General features: G+C 52.1%; 1 protein-coding gene across 2 annotated transcripts; it reads right to left on the bottom strand.

The window, feature by feature from the left end:
* Window positions 1-839: 839 nt before the first annotated feature.
* LRFN1 (leucine rich repeat and fibronectin type III domain containing 1) lies at window positions 840-15,988 on the bottom strand. 2 transcript variants are annotated; one of them, XM_036346188.1, is made up of 6 exons: window positions 15,929-15,988; window positions 13,374-13,406; window positions 10,919-10,973; window positions 9,068-10,510; window positions 6,989-7,075; window positions 4,343-4,479 (listed from the first exon to the last, which is right to left on the bottom strand). In XM_036346188.1, the coding sequence occupies exons 4-5, from the start codon at window positions 10,471-10,473 to the stop codon at window positions 7,030-7,032; spliced, it is 1,452 nt and encodes a 483-aa protein (XP_036202081.1). In that variant the 5' UTR covers window positions 10,474-10,510; window positions 10,919-10,973; window positions 13,374-13,406; window positions 15,929-15,988; the 3' UTR covers window positions 4,343-4,479; window positions 6,989-7,029. The 2 variants fall into 2 exon arrangements, with proteins under 2 accessions (XP_036202080.1, XP_036202081.1); XM_036346187.1 differs by lacking the exons at window positions 6,989-7,075; window positions 10,919-10,973; window positions 13,374-13,406; window positions 15,929-15,988 and having other exon boundaries at window positions 840-4,479; window positions 9,068-10,528.
* Window positions 15,989-19,218: the final 3,230 nt, after the last annotated feature.

Here is a 19,218-nt window from a genome sequence, read left to right as displayed (position 1 = left end):
TGTGACTTGCTACCAAAAGACTTTGATTAATATATGTCCCTGAGCCTGCAGGTGGGGTAAGGCAGCTCCTCTGGGCTCCCACAGTTTCCTTTTCTTCTCATCACAGTCCTATTGTCATCTGTCTGTCCAGGAGGGCAGGTATTACATCGATCTTGGTCACTGCTGGGTCTACAGTGCCCAGCACAGGGCCAGGCACAGAGCAGATGTTCATACACTCCCCTTGGAAAACCCAATGCCCTCTCTCATTGCTGTACCTGTTCCTTGGTTTTAAAGCTCTCAATTTTGAAGAGCATATCATTGGCATTTATTCTCTATTAAACAAAGGGCTTAGGGTTACAGGAGAAAGAAGGTGGTGGATGTCCTCCAAAGGGCTAAACCAGGGACCATGTGGACCCCAAATATGTTGATGGATGGATGCCATGTTCTGAGATGACAGTTTCTGATTTTGTTTTGAAGGCAGGCACACCCCACAGCTGGGGTCAGAAATCAGACCATATACAACCCCTGCTCACAACCTTTTTTTGGCTTCCCACAGCTCTGAGAATAAAATCTTGACTCTTGACCACAGACCACAAGCTTCTGCAGAATCTGCTCCCTGCTTGCCTCTCCCACCTGCTCTCCTCCCACTCCAGTCCAGGCACAATGCCTCCAACACACCAAGCACAATCCTTTCTCGGGGCCTTTGCACATGCTATTTTCATTGCCAGGAATGCTCTTCCCACAATGGATCTCTTCAGAATGGATTTCTTCAGCTCCAATATCACCTTTCTTGATACTCCCTCCTCCCCCATCTAAAGTACACCTTCCAGTCATTCCCCTGTCCCAACACCCTGTTTTCATTCATTTTAAGACATTTATTTACCCCCAGACACGCATTACATATTTACTTGCTTGTTTACTGCCTCCCCCCAAGGGACAGGGGTTTCTTTATTTTATATATATAATGTTTTTATTGATTTCAGGGAGAGGGAGAGAAGGATAGAACATCAGTGAGAGAGAACCATTGATCAGTTACCCCTGCAAGCCCCCTACTGGAGATCGAGCTCACAGCCCCGGCATGTGCCCCAACCAGGAATTGAACCTTAACCTCCTGGTTCCTAGGTCAACACTCAACCACTGACCCACACTGACTAGACCACAGGGCTTTCTTATTTTGTCTATTTTGTTCACTGCTGTATCTCCTACGCAGAGCCACGTACATAGCACATGCTCAATAAAGTTTTATCGGGTGACTCAGACAATATAGTCAGATGATTAGGTATGCAGAATTTGAAGGCAGTAAACTTTCTAATCACAACTCTGCTGTTTACTGGCTGTTATGATCTTGGGCAAGCTCCTTAACCTCTAAATTATTTCTTCTTCTAGAAACATAGATGCACACACTACACATCAGCTGCAGAGTATAAATGTGATCATGCTTACTATGAACGTAACTTCCTTTTGTGAATGTTATATGCCTGGTGCTGGGTTGCATGCTCTTCTTTCAATCTTTATTGTTGAGAGGACCCACATATTACAGATGTCCCTTCCCTTCCCCCTCACCTTGCCCATGCACCAGGGAGGGTTTGTGAGCACAGTGCCTAGTATGTGGGAAGCCCTCAGTACCCAGGAGTCATGATGACCAAGATAGATAAGTGTGGCTAAGTCACTGGGTGAGGGAGCCTCCTGGCCTGTGATTCTCTGGCGCCTTTGTCCTTGATGCCTCCCACCCTGTCTGCCCAGATCTTCCCCCTTCCTCCTGCTGTTTCTATTTCTGTCTTTCTCTCCTCCTCCCCAGGCCTCAGGGGGCCCCTGGCTAGCATGAAGTCTCTTCCTTCTCCAGGATCAGGAAGTATTCACTGCAGCACCCCCCAAGACTGGGGTAGCCCTCAACCGACTTTCCTTCCCCAGCCACAATCCTCTGCCTTAACTGAAACTCCCCTCCCCATACCATCTTCTGTGCTCCAAGCAGACCCCTTCTCCACTCCCAATCCCTCATATTCCAGGCAGTAACCAATGAGCTCTTTCCCTCCTTCCTCCCTCACGAGGCTGGCTTGGTATACCTGCGCTCAGCTAAGGTCATTGGGGTCATTCCCTAGCCTCTAGATGCAACACAGTGTAGTGGTAAGAACAGATAAGACACTGAGATCAAACTGCCAGTTCCATTATTTTCTCACTGGGGATCTTTGGGCAAGTGACTTCAATTCTTCCTGGTTCAGATTCCTGTTTATAAAATGGAACCAAAGATACCTACCTTGGACAGTTGCCCAACCTCAGAAAGAGGAGCTGTGCTTAGCACAATGCCTGTATGTGGAATGAGCATTCACTAACCGCTCAGCAGAATTCTGTGGTTAAGAGGACAGGTTCAGAAGTCGGGCTGCCTGCCTTTTCAAATCCCAATTTTGCCACCTTCTGGTTATGTGATTTTGAGATGTTTCTGAGCATCAATTTCCTCATCTGCAAAATGGGATACCTGTAATATGTTCTAGGGTTGTTGTGAGGATTAAATTACTTAAGTGCTTGGCACACAGCACTCACTAAATGTTAGCTATTATCATTTTATTATTATTTCCCACCTTTAAATCTCTCAGAGGATAGGAAATTGTCTGCAAGTCTCCCTGGTCCCAGTTAGCCATCTTTCCTTCAGTCTCACTTAACCCTTATGCTGTAATCTAGGACACACACACGCGCGCACACACACACACACACACACACACACACACACACACGACACAGGGGCACACACAGAGGTCAGTAGAGCGCCCTCGGACACAGAAAAAAGTTTAATTCTGCTGCGGCGGGGGTCCTGGCTCCGGTGGGGAGGAGGACTTTGTTTTGGACTTTATTCATGTGGGGATTTACTTGAGGAAAGAGGAAGGAATAGGGAGTCTGGTCCTTCCAGTGGGACCTGCCCGGGAGAATGTGTGGTGGGGGGAGGTAATCCCGGAGAGACAAAGAGACTGGACAAAACATGGGAGGGCAGGAGAAGAGACGACGGGACAGAGAAAAAAGAGACAAATAGAAAAGGGCAGAGACATAAGACAGAGAAGACAGAGAGCAGGATAGACACAAAAGAGGGGGACAGAGAAAAGGGGACCCCAAGCCAGACCCTACGGGATCAGAGAGGTGAATGGGCTCGGGGTGGGGCTTTGGAGGCCGCCGCGGGACAGAATAGGATCTAGTCCAGCCAGATACAAGAAATGGGCCCCTCGTCCCTGCCCCTGGTCCCGGGCAGGGGGAGGGGGCTCGTGTCTCAGTGCTGCAGTGTGGGGGGGCCCTGCCCCTCCCCGCGCTTCGCTGTGTAAGGCACCAGCTCCAGCGAGGTCCGCGAGCGCGCTGGGGGAGGGACAAGTGGGGGCAAGGAGTTCTCACGGGAGGAGCCCAGCGGCCGCTCCCCATCTCCCCAGGACACGGTGCATTGCCTCGAGCCTTAGCTGCAGGCCGCAGCGCCCCCTCGGGGAGAAGGGCCCACCTCCCCTCCAGTCAGAGGTCTTGGCGCTGTGCTTTTTCCCTCCAGTCCTGCCCCAGGGTCTGGGCAGCTCGGACTCGGTCCTGTCCGTGGCACCAGGAGTCCCGGCGCCCGCCGCAGCCGCTCACACGGTACTCTCCAGCATCCACTCGGTGCTGGTGAAGGCCAGGCGCGCCCGGACGGAGCCCAGCCCCAGCTCTCCGTCCTCCCCGGCCACGCCCCCTCCAGCCACGTCCAGGTGCGGGGTGGACCGGTGGCGCTTTGTCCGCCGGGCGCGGCGCGGGTAACTGTGGCTCTGGAAGAGCACCCCATAGTCCCCGTCAAACGAGTAACGCTGCTGTGGCCGAGGCCGAGCGGGTGCCCCCCCAGGAACCAGAGCTAGAGTGGAGGGCGCTGAAGCCGGCGGCCTCAAGGCCCCAGAACGGCTCCTCCGAGGACCCACAGCGGCTCGAGGCTCCTCCCCAGAGGTTTCCTCCGATGGCAGGAGACACAGCGAGGTGGCCGAGCCACCCAGGGAGCGTCCAAAGACGGCCTCTGGGTCTGCGGAAGCTGCCGTCTCTACCACCGTGGTCTTTGCTTCCACTGCCAGGGCTGCCGCAGCCGGGGACGCCTCCTCGCGTAATGCCACGTAGCATTCTGGCGCTGGCGGTGGGGCCTGCGGCGCCCCTGCACCATTGGTTTGCGAGCACACGTGGCTGACCCGCGGGGGTGACCTAGAGGCGCCCTTGACACGACGGCCATCTCCGTCGCCATAGACCTTGTAGCGGATCATGAGCAGAACGATGAAGACGAGGACCGAGGCAACGATGACGCCCCCGATGGCAATGATCATGGTGCCGCCCAAGAAGTGGGCCCTCAGCGGGCGGCAGGGCGCGGGATCCCCAGCCGTGGTAAACTGCACGCAGCCCACCACTCGCGTGGCTGGCAGCGCTGTGGCACCATCGTCGTAGACCGCCAGCACGCACAGATCATAGGCGCGGCCCGCCGCCAGATCATTCACCAGGAAGGTCTGGCTGGTGGAGGGGATCATCCTGCGGGAAGGGGCAGGATCAGCGCGGAGTTAGCTCTACTCTGAACCAAGCCATTTCACTTGTATGTCCCACCCATGGTGACCAGTGGGAACCAAACCCTGCGTTCCTACCAGTATCTCACCCTTTACCAGGACAACAGCAGCCATTCAAGCAACAAATTTCTAACGTCTCAGGATCCATGCTACAGGCCACGCCTTTCATCTGCATGCCCTGCCCTCAGACCAACCCCGTCTGTCTTATTGCCTAGTTAGAACACTATCTGTCAATCATATTCCCTCATCTACATATCCCAGTTCTTGAATGAGAGGAGTGCTATAGCTTTTATGCTCTACCCTAAAGGGAAACGCCCCCTAGCAGTGTCTCGCCATATTAGGGTAGCAACAACTGCCATTCAAGGTCTCTTATGTACATATTTTCATCCTTTGAGGCGCCCCATTACTACAAGCCCCACCCCCTACCAGCATGCCCCACCCTCACAAGTGGTCAACTCACACCCCCTGTCTTTATGACTTTAGAAAGGAAGGGAGAGAGGAGGAGGGGTGGGAGAGAAAGAAAAGCATTGATTTTTGTTGTTTCACTTATTTCTGAATTCCTTGCTTGATTATTGTGTGTGCCCTGACTGGGGATTGAACCTGCAACCTTGACTATCCAACCAACTGAGCCTCTAGTTCTTCTTTAAATATATATATAATTGATTTCAGAGAGGGAGAGAGAGATAGAAACATCAATGATCAGAGAGAATCTTTGATTGGCTACCTCCTGCATATCCCCCACTGGGGATCAAGCCTGCGACCTGGGCATGTGCCCTTGACCAGAATCAAACCTGGAACCTTTCAGTCAGCAGGCCAACACTCTATCCTCTGAGCCAAACCAGCCAGGGCCCTCTAGTTCCTCTTATATCCCTGCCCTTTCAGGGAAACCATGTGTGTACAGGCCACTCCCTTTATCTGCACGTCCCATCTTTGGGCAAATTCATCTCCTAGCTGCATATATCTTCTGAGACAATTCCCAAGCCCCTCAACTACATATTCCTGCACCACACCCCACAATAGCCACTGGGGAGGATTCCCCTACTGTGCCTAGGGCCGTGGTCCACTCTTTGCATGTCCTGAAACCTCTCTTGTGCACCCTACCCTATACTGCCACAAGTCACCAACTCACACCCCAAATAAGTAATTGGGTCAAATGTAGCCAAGCAAACATGCCCCCTTCTTGCTCTAGGCCCCTGCCTTCAAAGGAGAAGCAGTGCAGAGAAGTGGTTAAACTGACAATTCTGGGAGCCAGACTGCCTGGGTTTGAGTCTCTCTCCTGCCACTTGCTAGCTGTGATCTTATACAAGTTTCTTTCTTTCTTTCTTTTTTTAAATCCTCACCTGAGGATATTTTTCCCATTGATTTTTAGAGAGTTAGAAGAGAGAGGGAAAGATAGAAAGAAACATCTATGTGAGAGAGAAACATAGATTGGTTGCCTCCTGCTTGCGCCCTGACCAGGGCTGGGGCCCAAGTGGAGCCTGCAACTGAGGTATGTGCCCTTGACTGGAATTGAACCTGGGACCCTTCGGTTCACAGGCTGATGCTCTATCCACTGAGCCAAACTGGCTAGGGCCTTACAAACTTTTCTTTCTTTCTTTTTTTATTTCAGAGAGGAAGGGAGAGGGAGAGATAGAAACATCAACGATGAGAGAGAATCATTGCTTGGCTACCTCCTGAACGCCCCTTACTGGGGATTGAGCCTGCAACCCAGGCAGGTGCCCTTGACTGGAACTGAACCTGGGACCTTTCAGTCTGCAGGCAAGTGCTCTATCCACTGAGTCAAACCAGCTAGGGCTTTATACAAGTTTCTTAACCACTCTGAGCCTCACTTCTCCCAATTGGGGATATAAAGAATTAGTACATCATAGAGATGATGTGAGTATGAATTAGTTAACATACCCAAAGCCTGGCACTTAATAATGTCATCATTATTAGCTTTCATTCCACTCTATGTTGGCCAGTACCCTTGCTGTGGTTCACACTCTACTGCCAGTTGCACCCTCCCTCATCTATAAGACCATTCCCACTAGGCCTTGCTCCTTCTGTTGGGCACACCCTTCCACAGTCGGCCAAGTCCAGCTTTGGCTAACCCGGGACTGCCACCTCCACATAGATTCGCATGCTCATCACTCAACCTCACAAGCTCTCCTCTCCTACAAAGGTCTTAGTGGGTCACCAGAGACAAGGACCACATCTTCATCTGCAGGGGACCATGAAACAGGAGCTCCGCCTCCTCTAAGAGGTCATGCCCCCATCTTACCTCTCAGATGCTTCACCTTCCCTCCAGTCAGGCCACCTTCTGGTCCTGAAGCTTACGGCAGTTGTCCCACTTCCTGAAGGTTCCCCACCACCAAAAGCCACCCTCCAACCAAAAGGCTTCAAGTGAGGGCCCTATTCCCTCTAAAAGACCCACCCACTTCTCCAACTCTCCCCTTGCCTGCCATTTAACAGACCACTCCTCCCCCTCCACCTCATACCTCCCAACTTTGAGCCCCAGGCTGTAAGTCTTCCTTTTCTTTTAATCTCCCCTCTCAGAGAGACTAGGATTCCTCTTGTTCCTTTCCCTAAAAAAAAAAACAGTTGCTAGGGGCTCCCCCCTTTCAAGGGCAGAGGCTGGCTCCTTAAGAAAGCTTGAGCCCACATGTTTCTGATAGGCTGAAAGACCCAAGCAAGCAGCAAAGCAGGCTTCTGATTGGATGTCACCTCCACCCATGGCAGAAGTGAGGAAATTAACCCCTACAGCACCATAGTGCAGGCATCTGCAGTGGGAGAGGGAGGACTGGAACTGTAGCCCTCAGGGGAAGGGAAGAGCCCCCAGATCTGTTGCCTAGCTAGGGACAGAAGGGAATCAACATCTGAATACATGCTGGGTCTGGGGCCTGAAAACCTCCCTGCACTAAGTAGTGACCACAGGTTAGAGAGATAGAGAGAGAAAGAAAGAAAGAAAGAAAGAAAGAAAGAAAGAAAGAAAGAAAGAAAGAAAGAAAGAAAGAAGTAAAGAGTCACAACCCAAAAGTTATTTATGGAAATGTATTATCCAGCTCCACTAATCCCTGCTTGGCAAACAGTGGGTACTCAATAAATGTGTGTTCAACATAAAAAGGTCAGGGTTAGGAGTTAGAAGGGTAAGAGCTGGAATCCTGGTTCTGCCACTTTCTGTGTAACCTTGAGCAAGTGACTTCCCTCCATGGGCCTCAGTTTCCCTATCTATAAAATGGGAAGGGTATCATCACTGCTTCACATCAGAGTTGGAAAGATCAAATGAAGTAGCATCTTTGGTAGTACCTTATAAAGGGTTTTGTTCTGTTCATTTGTTTGCCCTCATGTTTGTAAAACTGGGCCAGTGTCTGATCTATCTCGGTGGCCCCAGGGCCCAGCATGGAATCTGACATGCAATAGGCATCTATTCAGTGTTTGATAACCAGATTCTAAAAGAAAAGAAAATGAGGATGACAGAGACAAAGTTTTCAAAGGCATTTACTCATTCAGCCAACAGTGGAAAAGCACCTACTGTGTACCAAGACTGTGGCCAAGAGAACCCTGGGAAAGGTGAAGATGGAGGCCAAGAGGCAGACTTTATGGTGTAGGTCTGAGCACACCAAAAGATGGGGCTCCCAAAAATGGCTTTAAAACCTCTGGCATTACCAAGTGAAGTCAAACACAGGATTAAGCATACAGCAGGTGCTCTACAGTGCACATGAAGGAGACAGAGCCAGAAAGGAGAGCCATTCACAAAGCCCACAGCCACTTATCAAGTGCCCACTGTGTGCTATGGCTGTGAGTCATACTTAAAAAGCTACCAAGATGAAGGACACTGCAAGGCCAAGGCAATAATTCAGCGAATACTAGCTGCCTCCTTCCTCTGGACCATAAGGTCCCTGAGGGTGGGAACTGGTCTTTTGGTCTCCCAGTGTCCCCAGCGCTCTCAGGCCTAGCATAGAGCAGGGCCTCAGTGCCCAACAAGGACAGGAGGGAAAGAAGGGACAGACAGAGGTAGATGTGAAATTAAGAAAATAAGAGAGATGACAGGAGAAAGTAACTCTTTAATGTCTGTCCATACCAGGGCAACAGCTTCTAACCCAGTGGACAATGAAAATAACTTAAATTTATATATTTTGGTTTTCTGTTCTATAATGTCCCCAAAGTGTTGATACAGAACCACTGGCATATAATTTATAAATATAAATGTCATTGTTAAATGTGTGTGTGTATGTATGTGTGTGTGTTTCATGCTCCAAAATGTTTAACTGACAAGGTACACAATCCAACACCTTTGCTGAGCAGGAAGATGGACCATAAGCTCCATGGGAGTAGGGATATGCGGGGTACATTCACTGTTATAACTCCAGTGCCCAGCCTGACTCATGTGGGTGCTCAACAAAGATTTGCAAAATGCATGAAAAACAGAGACAGTGAGACAGAAAGTGAGACAGAAGAAGATAGAGCAACTCTGTATGGCCATCTAGAACTCCAGCTGAGCAAGAAGGCCAAGGAAGTGGACAGAAGGGAGAAGGGACCCTTGAAGTGGGAGGAGGCTCTGGGGCTGAAGTACCCACCTGTAGACAAGGGAGTCATCAGCGGAGCTGTTGTACTGGACTTGGTACATGCGGATGCCAGGCACCGGCCTCTGCGCTGGCCAGCGGATGAGCACAGAGTTGGAGGTGAGCTCCGCCGCCACCAGCCGGCGTTCAGCAGCAGATTCATTGGCACCAGGTCGGCTAGGCGTGGCAATGTCAGAGGAGCCAGGCTCAGTGAGGGGCGGCGGGGCAGCCGGCGGGGGCGCCATCAGAGGGAGAGGCACCACGCACACCTCCACGGGCGCCGTGGCTTCTCCAGCGGCATTGGAGGCGATGCAAGTGAAGGTACCACTGTCCCGCAAGGTGGTGATAGTTACATCCAGCGTCCCATCCCCCCGGACCCGGGTCCGGCTAGAGTTCCCCAGCAACCGCCCATCGGGTGCCACCCAATGCACCACCGGCTCAGGGTCACCCACAGCACGGCACCGCAGGCTGACTGCCTGGCCCTCCACCACGAGGGCCCGGCCCCCCGCCTGCCGTGTGATCAGCGGGGGTTCACACAGGAACTCCTCCTCAGGGATGGACCAAAAGTAGCGGTCAGTGAGGTGCTCAGGGGTGGCACACGTTTCCAAGTCATCCTCCCTGGTCAGCCGTCGCAGCCAGAGCAGCTCGCAGTTGCAATGCAGGGGGTTGCCACCAAAGCTAACCGTGAGTGGCGTGGGCGGCTTGGGCCCCGGGCCTTGGGACCTCAGGAAGAGCCCATCAGGGGGCAGTTTATGGAGGCGGTTGGAGGTCATGTCCAGGCGAACCAGTTTGTGAAGCTGCACGAAGGTACCTTCAGCGATGTGGTCGATGAGATTGTGGTCCAGTGTGAGGGTGTTCAGGTTCACCATCTGGCCTACGGCCTCCCAGGGCAGGGCCTCGAGGTTGTTGTAGGACAGATCCAGGTCCTCCACAGTGGACAGGAAGGCATCGAAGGCCGCCGACTCCACCCGGCGGATCTGGTTGTTGCCGAGGATCAGGTGACGGAGGTTGCCCAAGCCGCGGAGCTGGTCGCCACGCACCTCGGCCAGGCGGTTGCTGTCAAGGTGCAGAGCCCGGAGGGCACGGAGGTCAGCAAAGGCGCCAGCTGCCACTTGGCCGATGGTATTACGGGAGAGGGTGAGGTGCACCAGGCTGGTCATGTTGGCGAAGTCTCGGCGGCGGATGGCCGCAATGAAGTTGTCTGTGAGCCTCAGTTCCACCACACGCCGGTCAATGGCTGGCGGCACAAAGAGCAAGCCAGTCTTGGCGCACAGCATGGTCAGCGTGGGCGCCACATTCTGGCAGATGCAGCGGCCAGGACAGGGCTGGCCACGAGATGCCCCTGTCCAGAGTAGCAGCAGAAAAGACAGGGCTGCAGGTGGTGGCAAGAGCAGCATAGAGGAGAAGGGGCCGGGAGCCATGGTGCAGTGGGAAGTTGGGAGGAGTGGACAATAAGACCTGAAGGAGAAGGAGACAGGTTACCCAGGCATAGAGCTTGCTTGCCAGCCTGGCTACCCTGGGATGTTCTGCTAGGAGTCTGACCCAGATCCTTCCCTTCCTGACAACCAGGTTCTGTAGGACAGTAACAGCACTGATCCTCACTTGGCATGCATTTGTTAATAGGTAATATATTAATGCTGCTTGATAAATTACCATTGTCCCACCCCTGAATGCCCTGTCCCCACCTCTGCCCCTCCCCTAGGGGTTCCCAGACCTCTCATAATCTCCTAACCAGAAGGGTGACACCTGCCCTGACTAGGCCTTTTAGCACCCACTGAACATTTTGAAAAATCACTGCTAACTAGGGTTTAAATTCATGGATTTCAAAGCCATATTCCCTGGGTTCAAATTCCAGCTGACACTTACTAGCTGTGTGACCTCGGGCAAGTGTCTGAACCTCTCTGAATTTCGGTTTCTTCATCTGTAAAAAGGAGATAAAAAACAAAACAAAACAAAACAAAACAAAAAAACAGGCCTTACCTCTGTGAGGGTTAAATGGATTAATGAGAATGGTGTACTACTTATGAACAATGCCTGGCACATAAAATGTGTTCAATACATGTTAAGTGTTATTATCATCATTGAGTGTCCATTATGGGCCAGGTATAGAAGTATGCACTATTATTAAAAGAAAGTGCTTTGGCCCTAGCCAGTTTAGCTCAGTGGATTGAATGCCAGCCTGCCGACTAAAGGGTCCCAGGTTCAATTCCAGTCAAGGGCACATGTTGGGTCAAAGGCTTGATCCCCAGTAGGGGGCATGCAAGAGGCAGCTGATCAATGATTCTCTCTCATCATTGATATTTCTATCTCTCTCTTCCTCTCCCTTTTTTCTGAAATCAAGAGCTATATATATATATATATATAGCATATATATATGCTTTGAAATCAGACAGATTCAGGTTCAAGTCTTGGTTCTACCCACTTGCTAGCTCTGTGACCCCAAACCAATGATTTCCCCTAACTAGGCCATACTTGCCTGTTTTATAAAATGGGATGATAACTGTACCATCTTCAATGGGTTGTTGCAAGGGTTCAGTAAACTCATTCTAGGGGGTCCCTGAGCACAGGCCCGGCACACAGTAAGTATTCATTAAATGTTATGGATAATACCCCCCACCCCCCATCCTTTATCAGAGGTAAAGGGAGTCTGAAGGTGGAAGAGGCTGAGAAAACTACATCAGTCTCACTGCTCAGCCTTGGGAAGTCCTTCTCGAACCTTGGTTTCATCCTGGGTTCTTCTGAGCTCCCAAGCAGGGGGCAGACTTCTGTGCTCACATCTGTGGACACATACAAGACCCCATACATGCCTACACAGCCACACAGACATTCACTCACACACTCATGCTATTCCTCTGCTCCAGGCAAAACCTTCCAGCAGGGATTCCCCTGTGGCAGCTGCAGCCCACGACATGTCAGCTCCCATCACAACATGGGGTTGGTGGGGGTGAAGAGAAAAGAATGCAAAGGGGGCATCCCTGAAACTGTTTTCACTCCATCCTGTACCCCAGTCCCTACTGGCCTACCTCCCAGGAATCTGCAGTTTGGGGCGGTGACCTGATGTGGCCCTGATCCTTCAGCCCATGGGGAGAGGGACTACAGATGTGGACAGGAGGGACCAAGAGACCCAGAGAGAGGTGAAGAGACAGAGACAGTGAGAGACAAGGGGGAGGAAGAGATAGATTGAGAGAGAGAGAGAGAGAGAGAGAGAGATCTGAAAGAAAGGTGAAGAGACAGGGATTGAGGGACAGAAAAACTGAGTAGAGGAAAGAAAAAATAGAGCCTAAGACATAAAGATGGAGAGAGGAAGTGAGAGAGGGAGAGAAAGGAGGAGAGAATCGGATTGTACAGAGAGACAAAGAGTGAGGCAGAGACTGAAGGAGACAGTAACTGGGCTAAAGAGAGAAAAAGAGGCCCAGTCAGGGGGTCCCACCATTTCCAAGGCCCCCAACTACCTTGTCTTGCACTCCCTCTGGGACACTGTATTGGACAGAAAACCCTGGCCTGGAAGGTGGAACTCCTGAGCTAGGAGGCCCCGCTCTACACCTGTCTGGCTGTGGGTCTCTAGGGCTCAGAACCCAAATCTGAGCCCTAGAGAGAAGTACAGAGCTTCGCCTCCCACCTCTGGGGTGAGACTCAAGTTGAAGGAACTACAATAGCAATGAAAATAGCTAACATTTATTGAGAAGCAGTGCAGCATTGCAGGACAGAAACTGGACCCAGCTGCCCAGGTTCACACCCCAGTTCCCTGCTGTGTGACTCTAGTCAAGTGACTTACCTTCTTTGTGCCCTAGTGTGCTCCTCTGTACAATGGGGATAATAAGAGTACCTACCTCATCAGGTTATTGTAAGGGTTATACGAGATAATGCAGTGTAACATGATTAGAATCGCTCCTGACAGAGTAAACACTACATAAATGTCTACTGCTAGTGTTGTTGTGATTTCCCTCTGGCTCTTTCAGCCACCAGCAGGCTGGACTACCAGGAGATCTTCCCACATACACACACAAAATGATCAACCACATTCATGTCATTCTCCAAATGCAGGGGTCAGTTCATGTCATGAACTCTCTTGTACCCTTTACTGCTATCATGAGGAAACCCCTCCATCTGCTATCCATGCCCTGGTTCTATGAGCCCTTACCCAAACATGATGCTCCTGACCTTGTCACCACCCCACCCCTAGCCCAGGTGGCACCTGGCCCCTCAGGACACTGCCAGACCCTGCACTGAAATCCTTATGAGGCAGGGCTCCAGGCCTCCAGAGCGGCTCAGAACAAGACCAACCACTCCACGTTTCCCCAGCAGGAGGGACCCCACTCACCTCTCTTCAGGGAGTCAGGGCCTGGGCCAGTACCTACAAAGAAACAAAATGACCCTGTTAGCATCTTTCTGGTTCCTCACTGGAGACCTGCATCAGAGACCATCTCAGCCAAGGAAGTCCCCGGTGTGATCACACTCTCAGCCCTCCTGCTGCAGGCTCTGCATAAATGCAGATGGACCCAGAGAGTAATCTCTAGAAATCAAGGAGTCTTGGCCTCAGAATTGTTTACTCTCCAAAATTCAGGAGTCCAGGACTTTAGCCTTTGTCTTCTGGGGTCTCAAGAAGCCAGTGACACCAGCTCCCTTCTCCCTAGACCTAGAATCTGGAACTCCACCCTTCTCCTCCCTCAGACTCAGGAGCCCAGGTTTCAGCCCCTTCCATTCTCAAGACCCAAAAATTGGGCCCATTCTCCTCCTTCAGATCCAGGATTCCAGCTTCCTCCTTCCAGAGTTCACATCCCAGTCCCCCAACTTCAAGGACCTAAGTAGTACCAGGAGCTGGGGAGGAATCAAAAGGTTCCCATGCTCACCATCAAATCATTGTCACACCAACATGTGCAGACACACCAAACTCACATGGGCCCACAACTCAAGTCTCTACACTTGTATTTCCATAGACACACCAGCATGATCTCTGTGCCCACACCCTCCACTGGCTCTTGGCCTGCGATGTGGACACATTTGTGTCCATGAGCCCCAGGCTGGACCCCAGCATACCACAGATCACGCCACGTGAACCCCAATCTCACTGGGTCCAGAAGCAGGGTCAGCCTTGTGCCAGGGACACAGGCATGTGTGTGCATATAATCCTGCACATAATGTTTGAACACACACAACCTCACTCTTGAGAGACCAACACCGATGCATAAATGAACTCACAATATAGACAGACACATACCCTCAAGATTGTCACACCCACATACAACCACACATGTATAACATTGACTCTTGCACATTCACATACACAAATGCACACACACCGATGTGCACACAGATGCGCGCACGCACACACGTATCTATCTTTGCAGACAACCAGGTACATGCACCTATAACAGATATACTCTTGCACCAACACACGGGCATACACATATAACAGATATTCACTTGCATGATCAAAGATACACAGACACACTCTTAAATGCCCAAACATGCTCAGACAACTTCACATATCCCCATGATGCAGTCACAAAGCTGATATATTCCTACACCAAAAGACGCACAAATGTACACACTAACTGATATACACCTCACACACATACACAGAACCACAAGTATGCAGACACTTACAAGGCTGATACACACTCAAACAAGCACAAGGTACAAAAAGATCTACCTTTTGCACAACAGACACTGAGATGTTAACTCATAACAGAAATGTTCACACACAGCCCTGTAAGGGATTTACACTTACAAATGCACACAAAATATTGAACCACAGTGACACAGTCAACAGATAGGCACAGATTCACACTCACACACATACATGGACACATCTCTCCCAGTCCTGAGGCACTCTTGCCCACCTACTTTGCAGGCCAAAGAAATCCTAACATCCCTCCTTCCCACCATACCTGCCCCCACCACCACAGCAAAAGCCAGGGCCAGAGGTCAGAGTTCAGCAAGTCGAATCTCAGAGGGTTGGGGAGCTGAATCCTAAAGCACTAGTCCAAGGCGATCCTCCCACCAGCAGCCCAAAGGTCCCCTAGCCTGGCCATCTGGATGCAGGCAACTCTGGCCCCATCCGGGGAGATCTGGCGGGTGTGGGGATTGGGGTGGGGTGGGTGGGGAAGGGCCAGGTCTGCATGCCTCCCCTCGGGCCCATCTGTCCATCCCTCGGCCTCTCATCCCTCCATCTGTCCACCTACCAATCGCCCATCCCCCGCCACCACCACCACCAGCCACCGGGAAGGGGAAGATATGGCCGTCTCCCCCAAGGACCGCTGAGGACCCCCCCATTCCCTCCCTCCCACACCAGTTGACCTGCACCGAGGGAGAGGCAAACTCCCCTCCCCCAAACCACACAGCGGCCTGGACCCACAAGGCGCTGAGTCCCAGCCCTGGCCCGGAACCTGACGTGGACGCACAGATACACACCCTCGGAGACATACAACCCGCAGACCACACACATACACACACACACAATATGAACACCAGAGCGGGCACACCCGCCTTCACAGACCCTCGGATGGGCATCCAACCCGGACACAAACGCCCAAGGCAGCTAGCTAAGCGCACACACTGGCTGGGGGGACTCACACCTGGACACACAGCCCACGCACACACACCTGCACACAGCCCCTCCGATGGGCGCGCGGCAGCCCCGAAGAGACACACACGCACGGCCGGTCCCAGCACCCCGGCTCGACACCCAGCACACGCCCGATGGCCACACAAGCAGGCGCCGCACACGCCGGCGCCGGGCACACACAGGGCCGCGCGAGCGCACGCCGGGCCGCCGCAGCGCCGCGGACACACACTCACACGCTCGCGCTCACACCCGCGTTCACACCGGCACCCCCGCCCGCCACCTCCCGGGCCGCTGCGGGCCGCGCTCACCCAGCCCGGGGGGGGGCCCGGGCCCAGCCCCGCCGCCGCCGCCTCGCTCCGCGCCATGGTGGGGGGAGGGCCGGGGGAGGGGGCGCGGTGCTGCGGGGCCGCCTCCCGCCCGCCTCCCGCCCTCCCTCCCTGGACGCGGAAGAGCTCCGCCCTCCGCGCCGCCCGCCACCCAAGCCCCGCCGCCACCAGCGCCGCAAGGGGGGAGGGGGCGCCGACCGGAGGGGGCGGGCGGGACGGCGGGACGGCGGGACACCCGGACCCCCGCCCCAGCCCGGGCCGCCGCAGACCCCTCTCCACTGCAGAGCCGCCGGCCCGCCCCCAACCTCTTCCCAGCCCCACCTCCAGCCCCGCCGGCTTCCCAAGAGACCCCCAGACCACGCCCCGACTGGCTTGGCATCCCGGATTTCTAAACAGAAACCTCGGATCAGGTCCCAACACCCAGGGGGACCTCGGACCATGCCTTACCTCCTTTGAGGACCCAGAACATGTTCTACAGCCACCTGGGACCACAAACCACGTCCTACTCTCCTTGGTGGCCTCAGAGTCTCCTCACACCCCATCAAAGACCCCAGGCCATAGGTTCCAGAATCCCAGGGATCCAAACCACCCCTATTAGGGACACCAAATCATACCCCAACATTCAGGTGGATCCACACCCCATCCCTCAGAGACCCCAGGCCATATGTCAAAATCCAGGGAAACCCCAGATCATGCCTTACTCTCGTTGGGGACCCAGCCCATGTTCTACAGCCACCCACGACCACAAACCGTATCCCATTCCTTGGGGACCCCCAGCCATGTCCTCCACTCTAGGACCTCAAACCATTCCCTAACCCCCAATAGGGATTCCCAACTATGTCTAAGTTCTAGAGGGCTCAAATATGTCTCTTGTCCCCATGGGGACCCTAAGCTTTCCCCATTTCCCCCATTAGACCCAGACCATCCTCCCCCGCAAGGCACTCCTTGGTTTCCAGAACCCCTGGTTTGCCCCAGATCCTTTCCCATCCTCTCCACCGGTACTATCCTCATGAGGACCCTGCCTCCTCCCTGCTCCTGTTCTCTCTCTTGGATCCAGCAGAGCCTTCCCCTTCTCTGTGACTTCAGTGTAGTCCAGGATTTCTTGCTCCTTCCTTGTTCAGACCCCTTCGTCCAACTCCCACCCAATGACCATCGGCCCCTCTCCGAAACCCCACTGAGTATCTCAGGTCACCCTTCACCTCTTTCTGAGATATTCACTGTGCCCCCAAATCCAGCAAGGCCTCACCTCAAAGTCTGCTTATTGCCGCCCCCCAGATCCCTGGAGGCCCGAGCACTTTTCTTTTTTTTTCTTTTTTTTAAATATATTTTATTGATTTTTTACAGAGAAGAAGGGAGAGGGATAGAGAGTTAGAAACATCGATGAGAGAGATCGATCAGCTGCCTCCTGCACGCCCCCTACTGGGGATGTGCCCGCAACCAAGGTACATGCCCTTGACCGGAATGGAACCCGGGACCCCTCAGTCCGCAGGCCGACGCTCTATCCACTGAGCCAAACCGGTTCGGCCCGAGCACTTTTCATTTTGGATCCCACTGTATCAAGGTCCTACCCCAAACCCCCTTCCCTAAATTCTTCCGTTCCAGGTCATCACAGGAAGCCTGGCCTGCTCCTCGGATCAAGGGCACCTCTGCAGAGCCTATCTCTGGTGGACCTTGAGCCCACTCACAACCAATCCCCACACGCACCAAGCTCCAGATTCCACCTCCCACCCTGGTTCCTGGTGCTCCCTGCCAGGGCATGGAGGTCCAGGGCTGGGAAAACAGGAGTGGGAGACTTATCACAACAACAAAAGTGGACACATGGCCAGTACTACTCACGCCAGGGATGGTTTTAATGCTCCATTCACTCTCACAGCAGCCAGATGAGGAGGTTTCATCACTACCTCCATTTTACAGAAGAGGAAAATTGAGCCTTAGGGAGGTTTAGTCATTTGCCTAAGATCTCACACACACAGTAAGTGGCAGAACAGGGTGGAGGTGAAGGGGAAAGAGGGTGAGAACAGACCTGGGATGGAAAAGGAGAGAGTGAGAAGATAATAAGAGAGACAGATACACAGAGATGAGAAACAAAGGCAGGGCAACCTCACTCACAGGCATAATTGGCCCTGTGAGCGCTTATCCTCATATCTGACCATTCTTGTCTTCGGCCGCAGTGATGACTTTTCGGTCTTTGAAGGTACTTCCGTGGCTGATTCTGTCTTTTCATACAAGTCTTAATTCAAATGTAATCTCTTCAGAGAGGCTCTCCTTTCCCACCTGCAATTTACATCCCCACCCCCATCCCCACCAATGGTCCTGATATCTGAAAATTACTTTGAAATATATATAAAAGAGGTTGATGGATGGATAGATGAATGGATATGTGACAAAGCAAGTGCAGTAAAATGTTAATGGTGGAACCCAGGTGGTGGGCATATGGGTATTCACTGTGAAATTATTTTGACTTTGCTGCGTGTTTGAAATGTTTCAAAATAATGTTAGGAGGAGGACAAAGGCAGGAGGACTCTTCTAGAGACTAAAGAGGCAACAAAAAATAGTCCCAACAGGTCCCACCACTTCTACCACATCACCTCATTAGATTTCCCTCAGAACACTCATTACTCTTGGTAATGATCTTGTCTGTTTGTTTATTTACCTATTTGTTTACTTATTTGTTTATTGCTTACTGTCTAGTCCAGCCGTGGGCAAACTATGGCCCGCGGGCTGGATCCGGGCCGTTTGAAATGAATAAAACTAAAAAAAAAAAGACCGTACCCTTTTATGTAATGATGTTTACTTTGAATTTATATTAGTTCACACACATACTCCATCCATGCTTTTGTTCCGGCCCTCCCGTCCAGTTTAAGAACCCATTGTGGCCCTCGAGTCAAAAAGTTTGCCCACCCCTGGTAGTCGTTGAAATGTAAGACTTCTGAGGGAAGTGGCATGGGCGCCAATTTTTTCCAGTGTTTAAACTACCATTGACCCCAATGGGTGCTCAGTAAACAGATGTTCTTGAATGCCTCTTGGGAGAGGATCTGGGAACTAGGCCCACTACAGACTCACCGTAGAGACCACACTCAGGAATAAACGTGTTCTCCCAGCCCAGTGATGGCGAACCTTTTGAGCTCGGCGTGTCAGCATTTTGAAAAACTCTAACTTAACTCTGGTGCCGTGTCACATATAGAAATTTTTTTATATTTGCAACCATAGTAAAACAAAGACTTATATTTTTGATATTTATTTTATATATTTAAATGCCATTTAACAAAGAA

This window comes from Myotis myotis, unplaced genomic scaffold, assembly GCF_014108235.1.
Source record: "Myotis myotis isolate mMyoMyo1 unplaced genomic scaffold, mMyoMyo1.p scaffold_m19_p_19, whole genome shotgun sequence".
Lineage (NCBI taxonomy): Eukaryota > Metazoa > Chordata > Mammalia > Chiroptera > Vespertilionidae > Myotis > Myotis myotis.
The sequence above is the reverse complement of the archived record's forward strand: the minus strand, read 5'-3'. Positions and strand labels throughout refer to the sequence as shown.